This window comes from Caretta caretta, chromosome 25 (genome assembly GCF_965140235.1).
Source record: "Caretta caretta isolate rCarCar2 chromosome 25, rCarCar1.hap1, whole genome shotgun sequence".
Classification (NCBI taxonomy): Eukaryota; Metazoa; Chordata; order Testudines; family Cheloniidae; genus Caretta; species Caretta caretta.
In genome coordinates this window covers 3902969-3929561 of record NC_134230.1, presented here as the reverse complement: position 1 = coordinate 3929561, position 26593 = coordinate 3902969, and the positions used below count along the sequence as shown (strand labels likewise).

At 44.4% G+C, this 26593-nt stretch overlaps 1 protein-coding gene across 11 annotated transcripts in view; it reads right to left on the bottom strand.

Moving 5' to 3' along the window:
• Positions 1-26593, bottom strand: part of SPPL2B (signal peptide peptidase like 2B) — a 105519-nt gene that overhangs the window by 29005 nt on the left and 49921 nt on the right. For all 11 annotated transcript variants that reach the window (XR_007353984.2, XR_007353977.2, XR_007353979.2 and 8 more), the window contains 8 exons: positions 19545-19634; positions 12255-12394; positions 11237-11379; positions 7334-7430; positions 6940-7056; positions 3942-4023; positions 2041-2115; positions 1845-1907 (listed from right to left, as the gene is read on the bottom strand). Coding sequence is in view for 2 of the 11 variants with exons in the window: in XM_048831326.2 (XP_048687283.1) it covers positions 1845-1907; positions 2041-2115; positions 3942-4023; positions 6940-7056; positions 7334-7430; positions 11237-11379; positions 12255-12394; positions 19545-19634 (807 nt within the window). In the remaining 9 variants the exon portion in view is untranslated. The remainder of the gene's footprint in view (positions 1-1844; positions 1908-2040; positions 2116-3941; positions 4024-6939; positions 7057-7333; positions 7431-11236; positions 11380-12254; positions 12395-19544; positions 19635-26593) is intronic.

Sequence of the window (26593 nt, the reverse complement as noted above, 5' to 3'; positions counted from 1 at the left end):
TTCTCAATGGTTCGTATAATTTGGTATATTTTTGCTAACCAGGAGGATACATTGTATCTATATACATTTATTTAAGAACTATATTGCTTACCATACATCTATTCAGATTCTTAAGTTTTACATTTATTATTATGCTAGAAAATGGTGAATAATGCACTTATTTACTAGATGATTTTTTTTAAAACTTGGAATTTGTGTCATAGAATCATAGAATATCAGGGTTGGAAGGGACCTCAGGAGGTCATCTAGTCCAGCCCCCTGCTCACAGCAGGACCAACACCAACTAAATCATCCCAGCCAGGACTTTGTCAAGCCTGACCTTAAAAACTTCTAAGGAAGGAGATTCCACCACCTCCCTAGGTAACGCATTCCAGTGTTTCACCACCCTCCTAGTGAAAAAGTTTTTCCTAATATCCAACCTAAACCTCCCCCACTGCAACTTGAGACCATTACTCCTTGTCCTGTCCTCTTCTACCGCTGAGAATAGTCTGGAACCATCCTCTCTGGAACCACCTCTCAGGTAGTTGAAAGCGCTATCAAATCCCCCCTCATTCTTCTCTTCTTCAGACTAAACAATCCCAGTTCCCTCAGCCTCTCCTCAGAAGTCATGTGTTCCAGACCCCTAATCATTTTTGTTGCCCTTCGCTGGACTCTCTCCAATTTATCCACATCCTTCTTGTAGTGTGGGGCCCAAAACTGGACACAGTACTCCAGATCAGGCCTCACCAATGTCGAATAGCTGCATTTGTATGGAAATTGGAATTCAATTAAAAATCCAAAAAACCAAGCATTTTAAATAAGTTTTAACTAGTTAAATAAAACTACCTCAAATGTGCTGGATATATCAACTTACTTTTTTTCCCCCTTAACAAAACATGTTTTGCATTTAAAACTAACTCTTTTATTAAACAAAGAAAGTATTATCTGTAGTAATGAACTGAACTGATTGTTTCTGGTCACCATGTCCCTTCAAGATTTTAGAACTACTAGATCTCATTGTCTTACATCTTATTTTAATTCATAGATAGGAAAAAGAAAACAAGCTTTCCTACTTTTGCAACTCTCATTTGGTTTCTCAGCTTTGAATTAACTAGTCATTGAACTGAACACGTCGAATAAACGAAAATGAGGAAACACTCTTCTGCACCCGTAAAGGAGACTATTCCTCCCAAAAGTTAGTTGAGAACTTCAACAAATGTTGATTCTAGGTGCTTCCACCAGTTCAGTGGTTTGACTTTCTTAAAGTCTTTGGAAAAAAACATGTACTGCTTGAAGATTTTTTTTTAAACTTAAATGATTTTTATTTAAATGTACTGTGTAAGTGATGAATAGCTTGCTCCACTCATTGCTCTGCACACCAGAAGCCCTTACTACACTGTGCTTTTTCACGTCATGGTAGTGCGCATATTGTTCTGACCACGGAAATGGAAGAAATACAGGTTTCAGAGTAGCAGCCATGTTAGTCTGTATTCGCAAAAAGAAAAGGAGTACTTGTGGCACCATACCTCAGCAGACTTTAACAATATTAAATATTATTATATTTACATGGTTCTTTACAAATACAGCACATAAATTTCCCTGCACTGAAAACTTACAATTCAAGATGTGACGACATTGGCCCTACTGCAGAAAGTTACTTAAAATTCTACTTCTGAGAATGCTGTGGATTCCCATGGAGCTCTGCAGTGCTTTATATTTCCACGCCAAATGCTTTTGAAACTAGCGGCCCCAGAAGTGCCAGGCCATTTCAGCAGCTCTTTGTGGTCTGACCCTTTCAGAAGTTGAAAGCCTCAGAAGGTTAATAGCTAGTAGATACGCTCATGTTTTCAAAATGCATACAGTACCTTTTCATGAGTGGCAGAGTCAGTCGGGCCCGCAGCCACCTCCACCATTATACTCTGCCCTGTCTAAAGAAAGAGGGGAAACTGTAAACCAGCACTTCAGTCAGCATGTCTGGATAATTTAAGAACACACATGGAAATATGCTGTTTGGTTACAGTCCATTCTGAACAGCAAGCACTGGAGACAAACTGTACATACCTTTGTTAAAAAAGGTGTGATGAATACGAAGAACACATCATACACAAAAAGAACCATCAGGAGCAAGGTGCAACCCTGGGGGAAAATATGAGAGCTTCAGTGGATATTTTATGTACTCTGTGCTAGCTAATGGAAATAAATTTAGAGTTAGCAGTTCAAGAGTATTCAGTTTCCAAGATTTATTCAATATACCCATGTATTTTCCTGAATTCAACTCTGCACAGATATATCACATGGAAAGATCTTTGCCTGCACACAATGTGTAACTGTATTATCCTTCAGACACGACACTGCAGAAGAGAAGAATGAGGGGGGATTTGATAGCTGCTTTCAAGTACCTGAAAGGGGGTTCCAAAGAGGATAGATCTAGACTGTTCTCAGTGGTAGCGGATGACAGAACGAGGAGTACTGATCTCAAGTTGCAGTGGGGGAGGTTTAGGTTGGATATTAGGAAAAACTTTTTCACTAGGAGTGTGGTGAAACACTGGAATGCGTTACTGAGGGAGGTGGTGGAATCTCCTTCCTTAGAAGTTTTTAAGGTCAGGCTTGACAAAGCCCTGGCTGGGATGATTTAGTTGGTGTTGGTCCTGCTTTGAGCAGGGGGTTGGACTAGATGACCTCCTGAGGTCCCTTCCAACCCTGATATTCTATGATTCTATGACACTACACTTCCTCCCAGTAGAATTCCTGCCATGAAATATGCTTGCTCTATGAAGTCTAAATGTGCTGCAATTTTGTTTTGTTAGGACTTGTGGGATAGCTCTGGAGGACAGATTCCGCTAGACAGCAGTAACTATAACTCTATTCTGGCCAATTCATGCTGGGCCTCTGACAGTAGTTTTGCACAAAGTCAAGTTGCCCATCTTCCTTGCCCAGTGAGAAAATCTGCTATGGCAGCTGCTTACAATAAGAGATGGAGGGGTCAGTCTGACCCAGAATGATCAGCTGGAGGACACAAACATTCAATTGAAAGGAAGAGGAAAGTCAAGATCTGGGATAGTACCCAATTCAGAGGCATGGGACCCATAAATACCAAAGCACATTCCACCCCCACATCGCATGTTTGTTTATGTAGTCCAAAGAACGAGAATGTTGCCAGGATACAAAAAGGTGCAATAGAACAGGGATATATCATAGGGGGAATCTGCGTCATCAGAACAAACTCTTCATAGACAAATGAAAGTTCTAATGATAAATTTTACAAAAACAAAAAGAATAGGTGGACCCTGGGGAAGAACATTCATGAAGGATTGCACTGTGAAACAATGGGTTTGATTTTCTTTTCTCCTTCAGAAGCTCTTCTAAGTGTAACAGTGAGGCCTAAAGAACTATGCTGGGGGCTCTGGAAAGGGCCATCCTGATCAAACATCAAGATTCAAGACATTGTAGATGTCTGTCTAGAAGATAATCCAGCAATCTCAACAGGTATAAATCTGACTCCACTTCAGCACTTGGCCAGTCCAAGATCCAATATGAATACTCTGGCCCTTCAAGTGTCTTTTTGTCTCCATGAATCTGAAAGCTATGGGAGAGCCTAAAGCGGAGCACTGCATCAATGTTGGAGAGGGCACAAGCACATTTCGTTTTTATCCCTTTGTCCTATTCCTGCATGGACACCTCTTTCCCAAAGTCTTACCTCACATTTATATGATAGTAGTTGGTACTTTCAGATAGGGGCTATTTTCTGTTAGAGGCCAGCTCTCTACTGAATGAGAGGTTACCAACCTTGTGCAAGCCTTTTGATTTCTTAAACTTCTTTGTTCACGTTTGCCCCAATCCACGCACAGCACCAGTTAAAACCAGAAATGTGTTTCCAAATCAATGTGTGTAATCAAAAACTGCCCTTTTATACACCATGTCTGAGCAGGTTCTTTATTTTGGCACTTGTACTGTTTCTGTACCTTGAACGTAGGTAGGCGGATTGTTTTCAACATGTAAAGGCAGAAGGCGATTCCCAGAGCATCTTGCAGAACCCATGCCCACCTAGAGAGACAAGAATGTTACTTTCCTGCAGGAGGCACAAAAAGAGCCAATCCAAATCAGGCTCTCTCAACCACATTACAAATAGTCGCTTACCACCAGGTTGGGCAAAGAACACACGCTACATAGACACATTATTAGCGTTGTCTTTTTTCTCTCTTTTGAATTAACCTTTATAATAGGCTAAAAAACTGAGACAGATGTAAAATTTAGTACCTAGTTCCTTATCTGTTATGACAATAAAGAAAATTGTAGTAGACACGGTGCATTTTGTGCATGCCAATTAAGTCTATGAAAACCAATCAGCTTCTGTAGTTGTCTTGTACCCACATACCCCTCCCACTTTCTGTCAACAGTCTAGAACCTGGACATCAAAACAGACTGAGAAAGACTATTAAACATTCATTGCCAGTACACCATTTTCAATCACTGAGACCTTTTCAATAACTGAAGTTAGTGTGTTTGTGAAAGATATTACTGTTTCCAGTGCTACTGAAATTATAATTTATATAGTGAGCTATTACATCATACTATGTATTTAAAATGAATTTGTGATGTCAAGTTGGGGTATTTCATGTACTTATATTGATACAATCTAGGAAAAAACTTTCATATTTCTGCGTGTATTTAATCCAAATTCAATTTTACAAATTTACCTGCAGACCTATTATGGACTAGCAAGGAAATAACAAACGGACATTGTTCATTTATTCTGGCAGATACAAGTTAGCTTTATTTATTTGCAATAATACCAATAAATGTGCTTCAGTACTAAATTCTTAGTAACATGAGACCTCATCACAACAATCTGCTATTTGCTGAGAAGTAGGGAGAGATCATAGGGTGTTTGTGGAGGGACTTAGTGTGGTCTTTCAATTAGCTAAGTAACAATTTTGAGGTTCAGCTGTATTTACTAACCGGGATAATTTAAAATGAACTGCTCTAAAGTTTGCCACTATTACAAAGAACAGGAACTGTTATCTACCACAATCTCTACTTAGGTAAGTTACACTGGGCCTTATCTTAGCTCCTCTGCATGCTCTAAAAGCTTATATTCTTACAGAGGGCCAAATATTTTCATTTTATCTGATCATATCTGTTCAGTTAATGTTCCAATTTTCTAGGTAGCCAAGAACAATTTTACTTTGGGAAAAAAAACAACCAAAAAACCAACCCAAGCCCAGAAGTCTACATAGCAATGAAATAGACCTGCAGCCCAAGCCTGGCGAACCCTAGTTGGTTGGCACAGGCCATTTGTAGATGTCTAGTTGCTGTGTAGAGATACCCATAGAGGTCTGCAGTGCTTTAACTCAGTGGCTCTCAATCTTTCTATACTACTGTACCCCTTTCAGGAGTCTGATTTGTCTTGTGTACCCCAAGTTTCACCTCACTTAAAAGCTACTTGCTTACAAAATCAGACATAAAAATACAAAAATGTTACAGCACACAGTTAGAACATAACATAACATAAGAACGGCCATACTGGGTCAGATCAAAGGTCCATCTAGCCCAGGATCCTGTCTTCCGACAGTGGCCAATGCCAGGTGCTTCAGAGGGAATGAACAGAACAGGTAATAATCAAGTGACCCTGTTGCCCATTCCCAGCTTCTGGCAAACAGAGGCTAGGAACACCATCCCTGCCCATCTTGGCTAGTACATCCCCCTCACTACCTATACAAACTAACTAACAATTTATTTTTTTAATCCCGTTCCTATCCCACCCTGCAGTAACCACTCCTACCCATTCCTGCATTGTTTCTTGCATTTTTATGCTGTTTCCACTTGCAAAAACCTTAGATCCCGAAAATCCAGCAAGAGAGATTCCCCCATGCTGCTTAAAAACAAAACAAAACCTCAACAGTCAGTTATATATATATAAATGGAATTCAGACAATTTTTACTGCAAACTGGCACGAGATTTAGTATTTTCCCACAAATTACAACAGTTTGGGCTTTTTTGCCCATCCAAATCCACCCGCAAAAAAGTACATTTTACTTGCTCCCACTATTATGGCAGCAGGTCCTGTGGGACCCATGGGATCCCAGTCCCACTGCAGAGTTCTAACATACAGATACTGCTGGCCAAAAGACTCTGAACTTGAGTGCATGAGGTACATGTGCACGGACAAGAACTCAAAGGAGAATTAGTAGTTAAGTGATCTATACCAAATGAGTAATTCAGGTTTCAGAGTAGCAGCCGTGTTAGTCTGTATTCGCAAAAAGAAAAGAAGTACTAGTGGCATCTTAGAGACTAACCAATTTATTTGAGCATAAGCTTTCATGAGCTACAGCTCACTTCACTGGATGCATTCAGTGGAAAATACAGTGAGGAGATTTATATACACACAGAACATGAAAAAATGGGTGTTATCATACACACTGTAAGGAGAGTGATCACTTAAGATGAGCTATTACCAGCAGGAGTAATGGTTTTAACAACAGCCCAGATGAACCATTCCAAACAAACATCTGGAGCCACATACCCAAATCATGGGCCAGTCCTATATCCCTGTCCAGCACTGAGACTGGACGGGGAGGATTCCATCCAGCAGTGGAACTCATGGCCCAATTTCCATTCCCATTCTGGAAGGCTGAGGCCCTGCAAAGTGCAAGACCACCCAGGACCCCAGTGGCAGCACAATGTGCTGTGCCTATGAAAACCTGGGCTTGGTAGCAGGTACAGCTTTATGAACCATGGGTCAGTGGGCTCAGAGTACAGTGCAGAGATGAAGTACTCAGTTCCTGGAAGATGTGGTTGACAATTTCTAGCTGCCTAAATTCTGCAGCCCCTCCTCACTTCCTGAACTCAGGAGCAGTACAACACAGGCTTTTGAGGGGGTCTGTTAACTTGTTCTCTTGGACAACACAAAGTATTCAGTATTACAGTGACTCATTGTGGAAAGTAAAGCCTGGACTTACTGATCTTCATTTCTGAAGACTCCCCAGACCACACTAATAGAGATACAAAACACAGCCAGAAGCAACATCCGGACCTGCGGACGCTTGTGAAAATATGGCAAGTTGTTGTCAGGGATTCTGAAAGTAGAAAACATACATGTAAATATTAACAGACAAAGGGAATATCAAGGGCACTTTACCTAAAGCTTTGAACACCATAGAGGCATACTGGAAAACAACCACTCAGACCTGCTCCTGATTTTTGGCACAATTACCCTTTTTCAGTTTAACATTTTAAATTATGCAACAACAATCCAAGTCTAACTCCGACCCAACACCCAAGGGAAGCATCCAATACTCTAAGACTTCATGAAACACATTTTTGACTTTAAAAAGTATGCAAATGGTCAAATACCTGCACTTCCCCAATGGGAACCTTCTTACAAAGGGAGACAGACAACTGTAGAGACCAATGGAGGCAGCCAGGCAGAAAATCCCTATAATAACATAGACTGAAAGAGTAAAATTAATAAGTGATGGTAGGATACCAGACACTGTCCCTCACATCTCAACCATGTGGCTCTCCATATCCCCAACCTGGAGAAAAGAAAACCATATTTAAAAAAGTGTATTAAAAACCATCATTGCTATCTAGTGGGATTATTCAGGTAAATGAAAAGTTACTTGTTCATGCAAGACAAGGCAGGGAAGAGGTTGTTTACAGTTTTATAGATAGAAGGTTAAACTCCCAAGGGGATTCTGAAGTATTACTGTTTGCACCTGAGGTCTCTTACTACTTAAATATTGTTGAATTCTATCTAGCTCATCCTCTGTCAGTTGCCCATTTGCTCTTATGCAATAGACTTTGTTGCATGCAGTTATTAATAGATAACAAGCTGTATCTTGCAAATATTTAGCAGTTTGCCTTTAAATTACACCAAAAAATGGACAGTTATTTACCACTTTACTGGTCACATACTCATCTGGTCACTATGTGGGTTTTGTTAATCAGTTTTATTAATATGTTGATATAACAGGATTTTCTTCTTCCATTCCTTACATAAAGATGGGGCATAAAAACATGTTGCTCTACAAAGCCTTTAATGGTTATTAGCTGGAGCTCATTTCAGTGAATTAAACTTTCAAGCTACATTTCCAGGTCCCTTTCTGAAGTGACCACATAATTTAACAGTAACCTACTAAATTACATGATAAGTGTATAAAAATCTCATGCTGCTTTCCATGTTTTAACAACATTAAAATGACTAAGAAATCAGTTTATACATTTCAATTACACAGACTTCTCCAGACAAGACCAAGAGCATGGGGCACTGAGTTCCACATCTAAGTGGGGATTCATGGTTTTAAGGCCAAAAAGGACCATTATAATCATCTAGTCTGAATGCTTCCATAACACCAGCAATACCTGCATCAAGCCTAGAACTTGTGGTCAAGCTAAAGCAGATATTTTGGAACCTTGATTAAAAACTTCAAGCAATGGGGAATCCACCATGTCCCTATCTAAATTGTCCCGATTACCATGTTTAAAAATCATGTCTTATTTCTTTCCTAAATCTATTTAGCTTCAGCTTCCAGACACTGGATCTTGTTCTGCTTTTGTCTGCTACATTAAAGAGCACTCTACTATCCGAAATCTTGTCCCCTGGTAGGTATTTATAGACTGTGATCAAATCAACTCTTAAGCCTCTGTTTGATAAGCTAAATAAATAGAGCTTCTTAAATCCTTAATTGAGGATGGGTAATATGGCTTCTTAAATTTAATCTCTAGAACACTAGTAGATCAGACCTGGGCACATGATGACCCTTGGAAAGCTTGCATTGACAAGGAGAATGTGTAAGCACCCTAGTGGTTCTTCCTCCATCTCAGTTTCTATGATTATTATGAAAGAAGGAAGTTCCAGTCCTTCAGATACGATCTTAGGGAAGAGCCAGTCACCTCTCACTGAGGTGCTAGAAGTACTCCCAAGGGAATTCTACACTAAAAAATTAAAAATTCTGTACCAAAAAAATTAAAAGTTCTGTGCACAATATTTTAAAACTATGCACATTTTATTTGTTAAATAAATAAATGTGGATCTCCAGCATGGTAATGGGGAGCATAGGCCACTGGCTGCAGAGAGGTGGGAGATCACCCTGCAGCCCCCCTTCCTTCCCACCCAGGACATGAACTTGGCGGTGAGGCTGCATCTGACCCTGACACAGTGCAAGGGCTGGGCCTACCCCAGAAACACCCTGGGGTCCTGCCCCTCTGTGTCATGTGCTGGCAGGTTGGCTCAGCCCGGCAGGATCCAAGTGTGGAGGGACTTAGTGTGGGGGATCCAGGTGTGTGTTGAGAGGGTTCTGTGTGGGGCAGTCTGGGTGCGAGCGTCTCAGTAGGGGGTCTGGGTGTCGATCTGGATGCACAGGGGCTCATTGCAGGGTTCCAGATGCAGAAGCAATGGGACTCTGTAGGGGGTCCAGGTGAAGACAGTCGGGGCTCAGTGGGGGAACAGGGGGGGTCTGGTGTGAGGGGATGGGGCTCAGCGGGGTGGGGGGGCTCAGCAGTGGGATTCCATGTGCTGGGGCAGTGGGGCTTGGGTGCAACTGGTTGGGGCTCAGTGGGTTGGGGGGGCTGGGTGCGGGGGGGCTGGGTGCGGGGGGCTCATTGAGGTGGTCCAGGTAGAGGAGTGGGGGCTTAGCAGGGGATGGTGTGGGTGCAGGGATGGGGCTTCGCCCGGAGTTTGGGTGCAGGGGGGCTCCAAATGCAGGGGATGAGGCTCAGTGGGATTGGGGTTTGAGTGCAGGGGCTGGGGCTTGGCAAGGGGGGTCTGGGTGCAGGGGGGTTCCACATTCAGGGGTGAGGCTTGGTGGGGTGAGGGTTCAGGTGCGGTTGGGGGTCTGGGTGTGGGGATGAGGCTTGGTGAGGGGGTCTGGGTGTGGGGGAGTCCGGATGCACAGGCGTTGGACAGATGGGGGAGCAGCTCTCCATACAGTGACCCCTCTCCCCGCAACTGAGGAGCGATGGGGGGCAGGAAGCGGGTGTGTGTGTGGAGCTTCCTGCAGCTGGGGGTGGTTTCTGGAGGTGGGTCTGACCTAGGCGTAGCCCTAGCCCTTTCTCCAGGAGGAGAGGAAGTTCCATCCTCCCCTGCCCCCAGCCCAGCTGGGACTAGCAGCTGAGTCCAGTGCAGGATAGGAGCTACCAGTTGGGGTGGCCCCAGCCCCCCACCCCGGGTGATTTACCTCTCTGCCGACTACTCCAGGAGCCCGAAACAATGCATCCACACTGCGGGGAGGGGTGCATGACCGCTCTTGCAGTTTTCCTTGCTTCCCCATCAGAAAGTCAGTTGTGGGGAAGAAAAGAAATCTGCAGAGGACATTGAATTCTGCGTGCGTGCAGTGGTGCAGAATTCCCCCAGGAGTAAAGAAGAATGAAATAAAAGATTATATTAAAAAACCCTGCTGTTGCAAACCTCTTTGTTCTACATTTTGGGCTTAACTACTTCATGATGTTCCTTTAGAGGAGAAAAAAATTCCCCTCTCGTTTTTGCTGGTGAGATAAAATTATTTAACACATCTAAATCAGTGTATGTTCCTGGAAGATTAACTAATATATAGTCTGATTTTCAGCTCAGAAACACTTTAACTCAAATCTTTTCTGACCATTGGATGGCATGGATTTAAAGCTGAAGACCACAGGGATGGAACAGCGAACACTGCTGAGAAAGAGACTACAGTAGCCATGAAACATTTTAATTCAGAGACTGATCTCCGACTTGCATTTCTACTCTGAGAAGTGACTAGAAATGGCATATCAAGATTTCATGTCTATTACACATCAATAAGATGAGATAAAATTTTCTCAGGTTAGAAGTTAAAAAAAGGTGTGTTTGTAAGAAAAAAAAAAAAAACCACAACAACCTGGGATTCGAGAGTAATAGTTTCCTTTCTAGCTTGGGCATCACCACCAAAGATTTTGCTACCCACATTCTGATACCAGTTACATCTGTGCAATCCCATTCACTTCAATGGGGCTACAGAAGGGTAACTGAAAACTGAATTTGGCCCTGCAATGGGAACTTCACTAACAGTCCTGTTGATGCACAAGCTACATGGGAATCCAGTTTACCCTCAAAGAGATGTGCAAGCCCTCAGAGCTACCAGAAGTAGTAAAAAGCATGTCTGTCACTAGAATAAGTAGATGAGACTCTAAACAAACAAAAGAATCTAACCTGTTTATGAAATGGCAGCCATTTTTACAATCACTTTTCAAACTAGGTATAAAATAAGACAATTTTATAGAAATATAATAAAAAAGCACCTAAGTGGTCATAGAAGAAATAAAGAAGGACCAGCATAGAGCAGCACATCACCACAAATACACAGATCATGATGGGAGTGACATCAACTGTTTCATCCTCATGTTTTTCTGCCCCATCATCTCGTTTGTGCTTCATGTATCGCCTGAAAGAGAGCAGCATGTCGATAATCAGATCCTGCAGTGAACAGACAAGGGCTCTCATCCTTCATGGTGCACAGCACAAAAAGGGGGAGCAATGGGAGGAAGAGGATGAGAATGAGATGACACCTGGGCCTGCATGGAGTCAATGGAGCACCACTTTTTCCTTCTTAGGAAAGGGAATATATAAAATTTCAGCAATGGGTCTCAATGAACATAGTGTTTAAAAGATGAAATATTTAATATTTTAAAATATGAAAAGATGCTCAACATATGCTGCAAAACATTCACACTTTAGTCAACATTTGATTAAAAATATTTGTTGTATTTCTTGCACTAAAATTATCATTGGGTGGATAAATAAATCCCTCTCTAAATGAAATTATACTAGTAAGAAAAAAAATTATCTAAAATATTTTCTATGAACTGAAAAACACCAATAAAAGCCTAAGGGAGCCCTTACAGAGGCCCAGATAGGAAGACTACGATTTCTGCTGGATTCTTCTTTTTAACGTTTTAAAAACATGCTCCAAGTTTTTTCTTTGTAAATTGAGGCACCAAAGTACTGTAAATTCAAATTATATTGAAGTAACTCCAAAGATCATTGTTTAGTTGGTGTTGGTCCTGCTTTGAGCAGGGGGTTGGACTAGATGACGACCTGAGGTCCCTTCCAACCCTGATATTCTAGGATTCTAGGCTTGCCCACACATATATTTATCACTTCAGTGTTTTCCCATTTCAGATGCACAGGCACAGCCACCCCAACAGCTGGAGCAGTGCTGCTTTGGGCTTCTCTGAATCATATTTGCTAAGCATTCTTTGAACCATAACAGAACTCAAGAACATCTGCACAACATGGCACTCAATTTGCTCTACTTACTTTTTCACATCCCTGCTTCCTGCCCAATAGCCTCCAATTGCAACGGTGCCCACAGCCATTACAAAGATAATCACCATGTTATAGTCAAGAACAGGCTCATTTGGCGCATACATTGCCACCTTCACTGATCTGCCAAAACTCTGTAATGGAAACATGATAATTACAAACTGTTTAGTGTTTCAGCCTCATCAGAATCAACTATTTCTTTGAACCCAGTAAGATAATTTCTATTGCTATCTATGTGAAAGTATTTTGTCAGTTCCCCTCACTCAGCCTTTAGCCTGATGTTGACAGCTCCAGTGTTTGTAGTTGGCGGTTTAGCAACATGACCCACGTCCTCCAAGAGAACCATGATGGGATTTTCAAAACTGCTCCACATTGACTCAGTTGCCTCAAAGTTAGAGGAACACTGAGAGCTTTTGAAAATTCCCATCCTTCATGTCTTCTTACTTAGCCTCCTCCTCCCCAACAGCAAGATTCTCCAAAGAGGAGTGGAGTAGCTAAGGATGGCTACATTTCTGAAAGAAGTTAACCTGCTGACCTCAAAGAAAACAAACTATTGGCAGAATCTCCTTAGCTCAATGTAGATGCCATTAACTTGATGATGACAATCTCGTACCCAGAGAAACGCTTCTATGCACGTTCCCAAGGTAGAGAGGACTGGAAGCCCCTTTGATAAGAACTAGAAAAGGACTTTTGGGTTTTTTTATGCAGTCGATAAGACACATGGCCCAAAGAGGTTATGTTATTTGTTTTTTTACAAAAGCACTCAAAGCATTCTCTGTGCAGGGGGTTTATTTCACACCAAGTTGACACGCACTAGTTGGTGTGCAGTATGTAAGCCATACCAATAGTGTGCATATGGGATGGCTATGCCCTTTTTCAATTCGCATCATTGCATACATGTGGTGGAGTCTTGTTGTGTACTAACCTTGTGGCATTCTGGGAAGATACCCATGATCCTCTGCTTCGCTGCTGAGCAGTGTGTATTCTCGGATTTTTCTCATTGTGCATTGCAGATGCATTGTGGAAGCCAGGCAGAAGCCCGTGGAATTCTGGGACTTGGGGTCAAATTTTAAAAAATCCTATAATTCTGCTCTCTCCATCCCTTGCTTCTTCTCTTTCTGGGCAGACTAGTGCCAGTTTCAAATTGCTGCCAGCCACCACGGACCAGACAATGCACTGTGGTGCTATGCTGGCAACTGTGAATACACAGAGGCCGTTTGGACTTTATTTGTGCTCTCAGAGCTGAGTGGGCTTGGTTCTGGACTTAACCTGCCACACTACCAAACAGATGATGTGGCTGCAGCAGCAGCAGTGGTGGAAAAAGGAGGATGAAGGAGATACTGAGCAACTGCTACAACAGGAGCTGTTCCTGGAGTAGTTTCACACAGTGCAGCACCATTTCTGGGCTTAGGAAACCAGAGTTGATTGGTGGAAAAGGATCATTCTCCAGACCTGGGATGACCAGCAGTGGTGAGAGAATTCCAGGATGGTGAAAGCAACCTTTTTTGAGATATGTGCTGAACTGCTCTGGAGCTGCAGCGGCAGCATACCAACATGCAGTGCTCCACAGCTGTTGAGAAGCGAGTCACCCTTTCTGTCTGGAAGTTGGCCACCCCTGAACATTACCAGTCCACAGCCAACCAATTTGGCATAGGGAGATCAATTGTTGAGGCCATTGTCATGCAGGTGTGTGATGCCATGCCTAAGGTACTGCTGCACTGATTATAAAGTCTGGTAATGCTTAGGAGATTACTGATGGCTTTGCACGCACATGGCTCACAAATTGTACTGGGGCAATTGATGGGACCCATGTTCCTATCATTTGCTCCCCGACCAGTGCACAGTGCTTATAAACAGAAAGGGGCATTTTTCCATGGTGCTCCAAGGCCTGCGTGACCACCATGGCAGGTTCACAAACATAAATGTAGAGGCATCTGGAAAAGTCCATAAACACAGGTTCTTTTGGAACTCTCCCTATTTACCTTAATGAATAAAGGAGACTATTACCCCAGGATCACTACGGACATTAATGGTATGGACACTGCTCTGGTTATCCTGGGAGACATGGCTTAACCTCTGCTTCCGTGGATAAAGAAGCCATTCAGAGCCACTTGGACAGAAGGAAGGAACTGTTTAACTATTGCCTCAGTAGCTGCAGACAGTGGAATGTGCATTTGGCCGTCTGAAAGAGAGATTTCAGAATAACAGCCGTGTTAGTCTGTATTCGCAAAAAGAAAAGGAGTACTTGTGGCACCTTAGAGACTACCCAATTTATTTGAGCATGAGCTTTCGTGAGCTACAGCTCACTTCATCGGATGCATACGTTCCTGGGTTAGTGGACCACACCACACGATCCATCGTCTACAGCCAAGCTCTGCGATACAACCGCATTTGCTCCAACCCCTCAGACAGAGACAAACACCTACAAGATCTCTGTCAAGCTTTCTTACAACTATAATACCCACCTGCGGAAGTGAAGAAACAGATTGATAGAGCCAGAAGAGTTCCCACAAGTCACCTACTACAGGACAGGCCTAACAAAGAAAATAACAAAACGCCACTAGCCGTCACCTTCAGCCCCCAACTAAAACCCCTCCAACGCATTATTAAGGATCTACAACCTATCCTGAAGGATGACCCAACACTCTCACAAATCTTGGGAGACAGGCCAGTCCTTGCCTACAGACAGCCCCGCAACCGGAAGCAAATACTCACCAACAACCACATACCACACAACAGAACCACTAACCCAGGAACTTATCCTTGCAACAAAGCCCATTGCCAACTGTGCCCACATATCTATTCAGGGGACACCATCACAGGGCCTAATAACATCAGCCACACTATCAGAGGCTCGTTCACCTGCACATCCACCAATGTGATATATGCCATCATGTGCCAGCAATGCCCCTCTGCCATTTACATTGGTCAAACTGGACAGTCTCTACGTAAAAGAATAAATGGACACAAATCAGATGTCAAGAATTATAACATTCATAAACCAGTCGGAGAACACTTCAATCTCTCTGGTCACGCAATCACAGACATGAAGGTCGCTATCTTAAAACAAAAAAACTTCAAATCCAGACTCCAGCGAGAAACTGCTGAATTGGAATTCATTTGCAAATTGGATACTATTAATTTAGGCTTAAATAGAGACTGGGAGTGGCTAAGTCATTATGCAAGGTAGCCTATTTCCCCTTGTTTTTTCCTACCCCCCCCCCCAGACGTTCTGGTTAAACTTGGATTTAAACTTGAAGAGTGGTCAGTTTAGATGAGCTATTGCCAGCAGGAGAGTGAGTTTGTGTGTGTGTGTGTCCCCGGGAATAAAAAGGGGGGGGGGGTTGAGAAAGCCTGGATTTGTGCTGGAAATGGCCCACCTTGATTATCATGCACATTGTAGGGAGAGTGGTCACTTTGGATAAGCTATTACCAGCAGGAGAGAGAGTTTGTGTGTGTGGGTTTTGGAGGGGGGTGAGAGAACCTGGATTTGTGCAGGAAATGGCCCACCTTGATTATCATACACATTGTGAAGAGAGTTGTCACTTTGGATGGGCTATTACCAGCAGTAGAGTGAGTTTGTGGGGGGGGGGGGGGGCGGAGGGTGAGAAAACCTGGATTTGTGCTGGAAATGGCCCAACTTGATGATCACTTTAGATAAGCTATTACCAGCAGGACAGTGGGGTGGGAGGAGGTATTGTTTCATGATCTCTGTGTGTATATAATGTCTGCTGCAGTTTCCACGGTATGCATCCGATGAAGTGAGCTGTAGCTCACGAAAGCTCATGCTCAAATAAATTGGTTAGTCTCTAAGGTGCCACAAGTAAGCTGTAGCTCATGAAAGCTCATGCTCAAATAAATTGGTTAGTCTCTAAGGTGCCACAAGTACTCCTTTTCTTTTTGAAAGAAAGATGGCACTGTTTATGGGCTAGGTTGAAAGCTGCAGAAAACAACTTGCCTAACTGCATGCTGTATTGTGCACAATACTTATGAGCATAAGGGAGAAAGCCTTAACAAGGGGTGTGGTGCTAGGCGCAAAGACATGCTCAACAGTTTGAGCAGACAGCAAGGCATCCATTAGAAAATGAAACATCAGGGCGACGGGATGCCTCTTATCTTTAGTCTCAAGCCTGAAAACGTGAAGCTGTACATTCAGCTGTTATGGCGGGGATGGTGGAGGGAGAAGAATGGATTGTATACAATATAGTCTCTTTTATGGGTGGCAGAAGTGGCACATTGTGGCAGTCCTCATTTTATCATGTGTGCGCCTTTACACTTTCATAAAAACCTACGATTTATGCAAAATTTACAGATTTTCTATATTATGCACTGCAGATTCTTTATGAATCAATTTTAATAGTTTTTATTATTAAACAATTTAGTATCTAACAACAAGAAATAACATAAAGCTTTAATTAAAACAAGAATGAAACACAGCTTTAAAGTGACACAGTGCAGTGGAGAGCAGCACACAGCAATAGGGGGATTAAGAGTGGGGCTCCAATTCACAGATGAGTATATGACTTGCCTCTGCTGCGTCTTCTCATTTTCCGGTGTTGCATGCCTGGGCTCAAAGTTAGCAGGGGCATTAGATAGCTCAAAAGAGCTGGGCTCGCAGGTGCAATGGTCCTCACTTCCCTGAGTTTGGGAGGGGAATGGCAGGGGGAGCATGGCTGTGGGAGCACAGTGGGGGAACATATGCTGGTGTTCCCAGTACCCTGTATTGTCCAGGGGCTGCAGACATGGCTGGGTCCTGGTTATGGGCACTGTATTGTCTGTGTACCAGCTTGTAGCATGCACCACAGCAGAGCATTCTCCTTCTGTATTGTCTCCAGGAGTTGCCTCTGCATGTCTCTGGCCACTGTAACACTGTCTCTGGCTAGCTCCCTGTCATTTTCCCTCTCCAATCTAAAATACAACCTCCAGTTCTCTGTTGTTTACTTTTTTTGGAAGGGTTGGGATGGGAAGTCATCAGCCATAGAAGGTGATGGAGGCATGACTGCCTCATCCAGCAATGAAGAGGAGATGGCAGTTTCAGGGATGGCCTCCTCATCTGCCCTAGCCTCCTGTTCCTCAAAAGTTTCCAGTGTGGGGGTTGGTTGGCGAGGGGTAGGTTGCAAAACCTTGATTTTCCTATGAGATGGTACTGGTGGTCTGGCAAACTGCTGTCGATAGGCCACCCAGCAGTCCCAATATGGTCATTGTGGTCCATATAGAAGGGAAGGTGGCATATAGGGTTGGTTCTATCACCCTTGGTGATCAGTACAATATTCCCTCTGATTAGCTAGCAAGGGATTCCTGAAGGGGTATGTTGGTGAATCCCTGACTGAAACAGAGGGGACCCATTGAGAGTCTTCTTCATCTTCCACATCATCCCATGTGGGGGCACCTGCCGAAAGTGGATGTGTCTCCTGCGGTGATGGAGGACAGTGGCCTGGAGACTGTGGTCTTGATACTGAAAGGTGCTCGGTATCATAAAAAGCAGAGTCTCTGGTTCATTTGATACCTTGGTCCTTAGAGTATCAGAATTCCCGAGGTACCAAGAAGGAATCCGGTCCCAACATGGTGGCATGTTCCAACGATGAACGCACCGCAGTTGAAGGTGGGGCATTATTGTTTGTTCAGTGCTGAAGATGCCGAAGTGAAGTGAGCTGTAGCTCACGAAAGCTTATGCTCAAATAAATTGGTTAGTCTCTAAGGTGCCACAAGTACTCCTTTTCTTTACACTAAATATTGTAACACTAAGGAAAAACAGAAAGGCTGAGGCATGCTCAAGGTGGACACACTAAGGCTCCAACTCTGGCCAAGGCAGTTGAGAAGGAACTGAAGGTGGTTCACCCACGCATCCCTATAAAGCTTTGGTGTCTGGCACAAAGAGGCTCAGAATGCACGCGTAGGCCAAATGGACACTGCTAGCTGAAAGCCTCCAATCAAGTGCTCAAGAGGCGCACGTGCAGCTGATGGGAGCACCCATAGGGACACTACTCGAAAAATAGAAGTTAGCACAGCAGTATAGTGCAATAATAAATTGTAAAGGCAGATATATGCCAAGATTCCCTCCGGGCTGGGTTTCCTGCTGAGAATCAGGATGACTTCTACTTGCTCACCCTCAGCATTTTGAGTTCTAAAGAGATTCTGGCTTTCCAGGGAGAGCTCTTCACTGCCCTCCTCATTCTCCTCCTTTGATGCCTCGTGCTGCTTATCCGTGGGAAGAGGGAAATGCAGGGTCCACAGCTTCCTTGAGCTCAGTAGTGGTGCAACTACTCAAAATCCTGCGCAGCTCCTCAAAAAATGGACAGGTTATATTTCCATGGCCAGTCTGTTTCCTAGCATCCCTGGTTTTAGCATAAGTCCTCTTGAGCTGTTGGCTCTTTATCTGGCACTGGTCAGCAATCCAATTGTGACCACTTGAAGACCTCTGACCAGCAATGTCCACAAACACATCTTTATTCCAGTCACTGCCCCAAGAAGCTGTTCCACCAGTACTTCTCCCCAGATGGTGAGGAGATCTAGGGTCTCAGCATGGCTGCTTGAGGCACGTTGTAAATGTTGCTGGAATGATATTGCTACAGTGTCAATATATAGGAACCAAGGAGCAAATGGACCAATCCTGGCACGTGCCAAATTTTAGTTAGGGGGAGGGGACATACAGTCAACTTGACTTCAGAGCAGTAGAGGGCACACAAGTAAACACACAGGTCAGTAACAGATGCCTGCAAAACAGCGTGAGACAGCAGTTGGACGACTGCCAAAGTAGCGTGCAGCAGCACTGTGCGCACATGAACTGACCACACGAACTCAACTTATATCAAACTTAGCACACCTTGAAAGAGAGTTCAGAGTTTGCAATAAATGCAGAGTTGGGACAGGCTAATGAATTATATTGTGTGTATGCAGGTATTTTCACACCAGAGTAACTCGATTTAGTGTGGAGTAAATCTCCCATGTAGATAGACTCAAAACCTTAGTAAAAATATTTGAGAACAAGGTGATGGTTTTACTTATTCATGATATTGGTGTCAAGCCCAAAGCATTCTAAATTATACCATTTCATTTAGTGCCCGCTGGGTTTCACACTGAAGATACAGCATAAGCCTCTCTGTAGAGAATTTCATTTTTGTGGATACTTAAGACAGGAAAAATAAGCTTACTGGTTTACAGTAACCATTCACTCATTGACAAAAGTGCCCATCTTAAAAAGCTTCTAAAATGCACTGCAAACACACTGCTGTGGCATGACATGCTTCAGATGGTATAAGTGAAATTGTTCTATAAAGTGCTTACCTTTCCAATATCTAACATGTCAGTGTAGCTGAGCAAAGCCACAGGAATATCAATCTCTTCATACTGACTCCAGTTACCTTTTGGGGGAGCCTGAAAGTCAGAACAGAAGTCTTTGTAGAGCTGGCTGTATTTCTTTAGTAGAGATAAAGGTCTATTTCTAATCATTTGAAAAGTTTTTGAAAGGAACAAGACATATTAACATTTGGGATTATAACAGAAAATAAACCACATGCCTAACACAAAACAACAGTAAAAGTTACAAGTGGCCGATTTACTGTCCATAATAATGTGAATGAGGCCACATCTGGAGTATTGCGTCCAGTTTTGGGGCCCCCATTACAGAAAGGATGTGGACAAATTGGAGAGAGTCCAGCGGAGAGCAACGAAAATGATCAGGGGGCTGGGGCACATGACTTATGAGGAGAGGCTGAGGGAACTGGACTTGTTTAGTTTAGAGAAGAGAAGAGAAGAGAAGAGAAGAGAAGAGAAGAGATTTGATAGCAGCCTTCAACTACCTGAAGGGGGGTTCCAAAGAGGATGGAGCTCGGCTGTTTTCAGTGGTGGCAGATGACAGAACAAGGAGCAATGGTCTCAAGCTGCAGTGGGGGAGGTCTAGGTTGGATATTAGGAAACACTATTTCACTAGGAGGGTGGTGAAGCCCTGGAATGGGTTCCCTAGGGAGGTGGTGGAATCTCCATCCTTAGAGGTTTTTAAGGCCTGGCTTGACAAAGCCCTGGCTGGGATGATTTACTTGGATGATTTACTTTGTCCTGCTTTGAGCAGGGGGTTGGACTAGATGACCTCCAACCCTAATCTTCCATGATTCTTTGAATCTGTTCTAGTGTCCTTCAGTCTGTGTATGAGACATCAACATCTCAAACCAACAGCCATTCTGCATAGGCAGGAGAAGCAGATAAATAAACCTTTTCCTCATAGTAGATAAAAATAATACAATTTAGGATCATGTGCTGTTTTATGTATGCAACAGATGGCTACACCCTGATCTCAGTATCACTATACATTTACCAGAACAGAAAAGATCCGTTACAGAGACTTGCAAATCATTGTCTGTCCATCTAAGAACAAGATTATTTATCTTACAATAGCACCTACAACCCCCCTGCTCCCCAAATCAACTGTAGAGCTGATTAATCCTTCATTATTAAATTCACTTAGGCAAGTTTACAACAGCCCTGTCTTACAAAGGCCTCTGAAAACAATAAATGTTAATTTGACTGGAAATGCAAAATAGATTTCCAAAACGGCATTTTATAGTGAGGTTTTAAGACCCAGCACTCAGGTTAACATATTACTTTAAAAGATAAAGATGCGTATCAGCATTTCCCCAAAAGGATAGTATTAAGCTCCAAGAAATTTTGCATGGTGATGTCAGATTCAATTTAACTTTCTCAAGACACAAGGGACAACTATTCTGGATTCATGTCCACATTGCAATGCCATTCTCTAGTCATATCCAATATTAAAAGAATTTGTTTTTATAGTTTAACTCATAAAACTGAAAAAAAGAGGTCAAGGCATCCCTAAAAGAATGTCACACTTAAATAGGTCTGCAACCTGACAGATATCAGCCACTAAAGGGCATAACAGAAAAAGGCAACAAAAAAAAGTTACCTAACTGTTATTCTTTGCGATGTGTTGCTCAGGTCCATTCCAATTAGGTGTGTGCGTGCCGCGTGCACAGTCACCAGAAGGTTTTTCCCCTAGCAGTACCCGTCGGGTCGGCTGTGGAGCCCCCGGAGTCGCGACTTCATGGCGCTGCATATAGGACCCTGCTGACTCACCACCTCTCCAGTTCCTTCTTGTTGGATTACTCTGACAGAGGGGAAGGCAGGTGGCTTTAGAATGGACATGAGCAACACATCTCGAAGAACAACAGTTAGTTATGAAAGGTAGGTAACCATTTTTTCTTTAAGTGTTTGCTCATGTCAATTCCAATTAGGTGATTCCCAAGCCAGGGAATTACCCAGGAGGTGTGGTCGGCCTTCATAGAATCATAGAATATTAGGGTTGGAAGAGACCTCAGGAGGTCATCTAGTCCCATCCCCTGCTCAAAAGCAGGATGAACACCAACTAAATCATCCCAGCCAGGGCTTTGTCAAGCTGGGCCTAAAAAACCTCTCAGGATGGAGATTCCACCACCACCACCCTAGGTAACCCATTCCAGGGCTTCACCACCCTCCTAGTGAAATAGTGTTTCCTAATATCCAACATAGACCTCCCCCACTGCAACTTGAGACCATTGCTTCTTGGTTTTGTCATCTGCCATCACTGAGAACAGCCGAGCTCCATCCCCTTTGGAACCCCCCTTCAGGTAACTGAAGGCTGCTATCAAATCCCCCCTCACTCTTCTCTTCTGCAGACTAAACAAGCCCAGTTCCCTCAGCCTCTCCTCATAAGTCATGTGTCCCAGCCCCCTAATCATTTTTGTTGCCCTCCCCTGGACTCTCTCCAATTTGTCCACATTCCTTCTGTAGTGGGGGGACCAAAACTGGACGTTGTACTCCAGATGTGGCCTCGCCAGTGCCGAACAGAGAGGAATAATCACTTTCCTTGATCTGCTGGCAATGCTCCTACTAATACAGCTCAATATGCCATTGGCCTTCTTGGCAACAAGGGCACACTGTTGACACATATCCAGTTCATGGAACAGCTGATTGAAGCACTGCTCTGTCGAATGCTGCATCATTCCTGGCATGATGGGTGATAGCATAATGGGAAGTGAAGGTGTGAACCGAGGACCATGTTGCCGCTCTACAGATCTCCTAGATCAGAACCTGGGCCAGGAAGGCTGCCAAGGAAACCTGAGCTCTGGTGAAATGCACCATCAGTGCGGGGATAGGGACCTTTGCCAGGTCATAGCATGCCTGGATACAGGACATGATCCACGATGATATCCTTTGGAAGGACACAGGGAGACCCTTCACCCTATCCGCCACCATGACAAACAGCTGGTTCAACTTGCGGAACAGCTTTGTTCTTTCAATATAAAAAGCCAATGCCCGCCAAACATCTAGGTAGTGGAGCCTGAACTGGAAGAAATATGTCTTGGCTAGTATGAAGAAAAGGAGTACTTGTGGCACCTTAGAGACTAACCAATTTATTTGAGCATGAGCTTTCGTGAGCTACAGCTCACTTCATCGGATGCATACTGTGGAAACTGCAGAAGACATTATATACACAGAGACCATGAAACAATACCTCCTCCCACCCCACTCTCCTGCTGGTAATAGCTTATCTAAAGTGATCATCAAGTTGGGCCATTTCAAGCATAAATCCAGGTTCTCTCACCCTCCGCCGTATGCGTCCGATGAAGTGAGCTGTAGCTCACGAAAGCTCATGCTCAAATAAATTGGTTAGTCTCTAAGGTGCCACAAATACTCCTTTTCTTTTTGCGAATACAGACTAACACGGCTGTTACTCTGAAACTTGGCTGGTATGGAAATTTGAGACCACCTTCGGGAGCAATGCTGGGTGAGGTTGAAGCTGCACCTTGTCTTTGTAAAAGATGATATAGGGAGGATCAGATGTGAGGGCCTTCAGCTCAGACACCCTCCTGATTGAAGTTATCGTGACTAAGAAAGCCACTTTATAAGACAGATAGAACAGTGAGCATGTCGCTAAGGGCTCAAACGGAGGCCCCATCAGCCTCGAGAGCACCAGGTTAAGGTTCCAAGCCGGAGTTGGCCACTGGATTTGAGGATATAGCCCGTCTAGTCCTTTAAGAAAACATCACACCATCGGGCTAGCAAAGATGGAGCGGCCCGCCTCTCCTGGGTGGAAAGCCAAGATGGCAGCCAGGTGAACCTTTCCTGACGAGTGTGACAAGTCCTGCTGTTTCAACTTTAGCAGATAGTCCAAGATAAAGGGAATGGGAGATTGTGTCAGAGGGACAGGCTCTGTAAACACCAAATCGAGAGTCTCTTCCACTTGGCTAAGTAGGTAGTCCTGGTCAATGGTTTTCTGCTGCCCAGAAGAACCTCCCTCACGGGGTCTGAGCATGAGCGCTCTAGTGGATTAAACCACGCAGCTTCCAAGCCATGAGGTGGAGAGACTCGATATCAGGATGCTGGAGATGGCTGTGATGTTGAGTGATGAGGTCTGGTACTAAAGGCAGAGTGATTGGAGTATGCACTGATAGCTCCAGCAGCATGGTGTACCAATGCTGACATGGCCAGGTTGGTGCTACCAGGATCACCGAGGCTCCGTCCCTGCAGATTTTGAGGAGGACCTTGTGAACGAGCGGGATAGGAGCGAATGTGTAGAAGAGGTGGTTCTTCAGTACCAATGTGGACACAAGAACAAATGCATATAAACTAGCCATCAGGAAGTTTAGACTTGAAATTAGACAAAGGTTTCTAACCATCAGAGGAGTGAAGTTCTGGAACAGTCTTCCAAGGGAAGCATTGGGGGCAAAAGACATATCTGGCTTCAAGACTAAGCTTGATAAGTTTATGGAGGAGATGATATGATGGGATAGCCTAATTTTGGCAATTAATTGATCTTTGACTATTAACAGTAGATATGCCCGATGGGGTGGGATCTGAGTTACTACAGAGAATTCTTTCCCAGGTGTCTAGCTGGTGAGTCTTGCCCACATGCTCAGGGTTTAGCTGATTGCCATATTTGGGGTCGGGAAGGAATTTTCCTCCAGGGCAGATTGGAAGAGGCCCTGGAGGTTTTTCGCCTTCCTCTACAGCGTGGGGCACGGGTCACTTGCTGGAGGATTCTTTGCACCTTGAAGTCTTTAAACCACGAGTTAAGGACTTCAATAGCTCAGACATAAGTTAGGGGTTTGTTACAGGAGTTGGTGGGTGAGATTCTGTGGCCTGCGTTGTGCAGGAGGTCAGACTAGTTTATCATAATGGTCCCTTCTGACCTTAAAATCTATCATTCTGTGATTCCATGGAAGAAGAAACGAGTCTGCCAACGAGCCTAAACTATGGCTCAGGAAGGAGCAGAATTGCAGGCACTTCCTGTTGCCCCTTGTGGCGAACAGATCGATATGGGGAACTCCCCATCATTGTAAGATATTGCTTATTATGTCTGGGCGAATGGACCACTTGTGATTGTGAAAAGACCTGCTGAGATGGTCCGCTATCTTGTTCTGAGACCCAGGCAGATAGCACATTCAATACTCTTGGAAGTGTCCTATGCAGAACTCCCAGAGCTTGAGCGCTTCCTGAGATAGGGGAGAGATGCATGCTCCCCCCTCTATTGATCTAAAACGTTGCTGTTGTATTGTCCATCAGGACTGATATGCATCTGCCCTCCAGATGAGGCCGGAAAGTCTGACACAGCAGATGAACTGCTCTCAGCTCCCTGACACTGATGTGAAGAAACCAGATGTGGAGACCAGAAGCCCTGAGTTCTGTGCTCTCCGAGGTGCACTCCCCACCTCATTGCTGACACGCTGGTGACCAGACACAACGAGGGGCATGGTTTGGAGACGGCGACCCATGCACGTACCATTTGAGGGTCGAGCCACCACTGAAGAGACTCGAGAACCCATGGTGGAAGTGTGACTACCGTCTAGGCTGTGTTTGCTCCATTGATACTCGGAGGCTAGCCAGGCCTGGAGAGGTCTGAGTCCCACATGTTGACCACATACAAGCAGGACGCCATGTGCCCAAGGAGTTTCAAGCAATTCCTTGCTGTGGTTGTAGGAAAAACTGTCTGAGGTCTTGTATGATGTCGTGTATAACCTGAAAGCGGGTCTGAGGTAGGAATGCTCTGGCCTGCCTCAAGTCGAGCACCGTCCCTATGAACTCTATTCTCTCAGTAGGGGTGAGCATTGACTTTTGAGTGTTTAAGAGGAGGCCCAGTGTGTCAAAAGTGGATCTTATCAGGCTGACCTGTTGATCCACTTGCGTCCTGGACCGGCCCTTCACTAACCAGTTGTCCAAGTATGGAAATACCTGAACTTGCCTTTTCCGCAGGAAGGTGGCCACGACTGACATACATTTGGTGAACACCGGAGGTGCCGATGACAGGCCAAACGGGAGTACTGCGAATTGGTAGTGCATGCCCCCTTAGGAAGCGCCTGTGAGGTGGGATTATGGAAATGTGGAAGTATGTGTCCTTCAAGTCGAGGGCAGCATACCAATCTCCTGGATCCAGGGACGGGATAATGGTGGCCAAAGAGACCATACGAAACTTTAGTTTCTTCATGAAACTGTTGAGGTTGTGCAGGTCCAAGATGGGTCTGAGGCCCCCCTTTGCTTTTGGTATTAGGAAATACTGGGAGTAGAACCCCTTGCCCATGAGCTCCAGCGGAACCTCCTTTGAAAGTCCTGCCAGTAGGAGGGTTCGTATCTCCTGTTCAAGGAGTTGCTCATGAGAAGGGTTCCTGAAGAGGGAAGGTGCAAGGAGAATTGGAGAGATTATCCCATTTCTACTATGCGAAGGACCCAACCGTGCAAGGTGATTTGGGACCACGCCTGGTAGAAATGGGATAGATGTGCTGAAAAGGGTAAAGAAGGATGTAGTGCTCGGGTTGGTATGTCGCCCCTGGGTGCATCTTCAAAAGGCCTGCCTGGGGCCCAGTGGTTGCCTGGACTACCCAGACCCTTGGTTGTTTGGGGATTGGGGCTGGTGACGCCAGTTGTGATTTCTCACCTGCCTGCAATTGTGGTCCTGACGAGGCTGGCCCTGATATGGCTGGGGCATAGCCTGAGGCCTAGAGTGTCTATGCTGGGTGGCTGCTGCAGCGATCTCAGAGTGGCTCGGGAGTCTTTCAAACTATGAAGCTTCAAGTCGGTTTTCTCTGAGAACAGCACGGCACCTTCAAATGGGAGATCTTGTATAGTTTGTTGGACCTCTGTGGGGAGGCCCGAGGCATGCAGTCAGGAACGTTGTCGCATTGTGATGCCTGAGGACATGGCGCAAGTGGCCGAGTCTGCTGAGTCCAGCATAGCCTGCAGTGATGTCCTGGCCATAGCCTTGCCCTCATCCACCAGGGCAGAGAATTCGGACTTGGAGTCCACCGGGAAAAGGGCTGAAAATTTGGTCGTGTCCCACAATTTAAAAT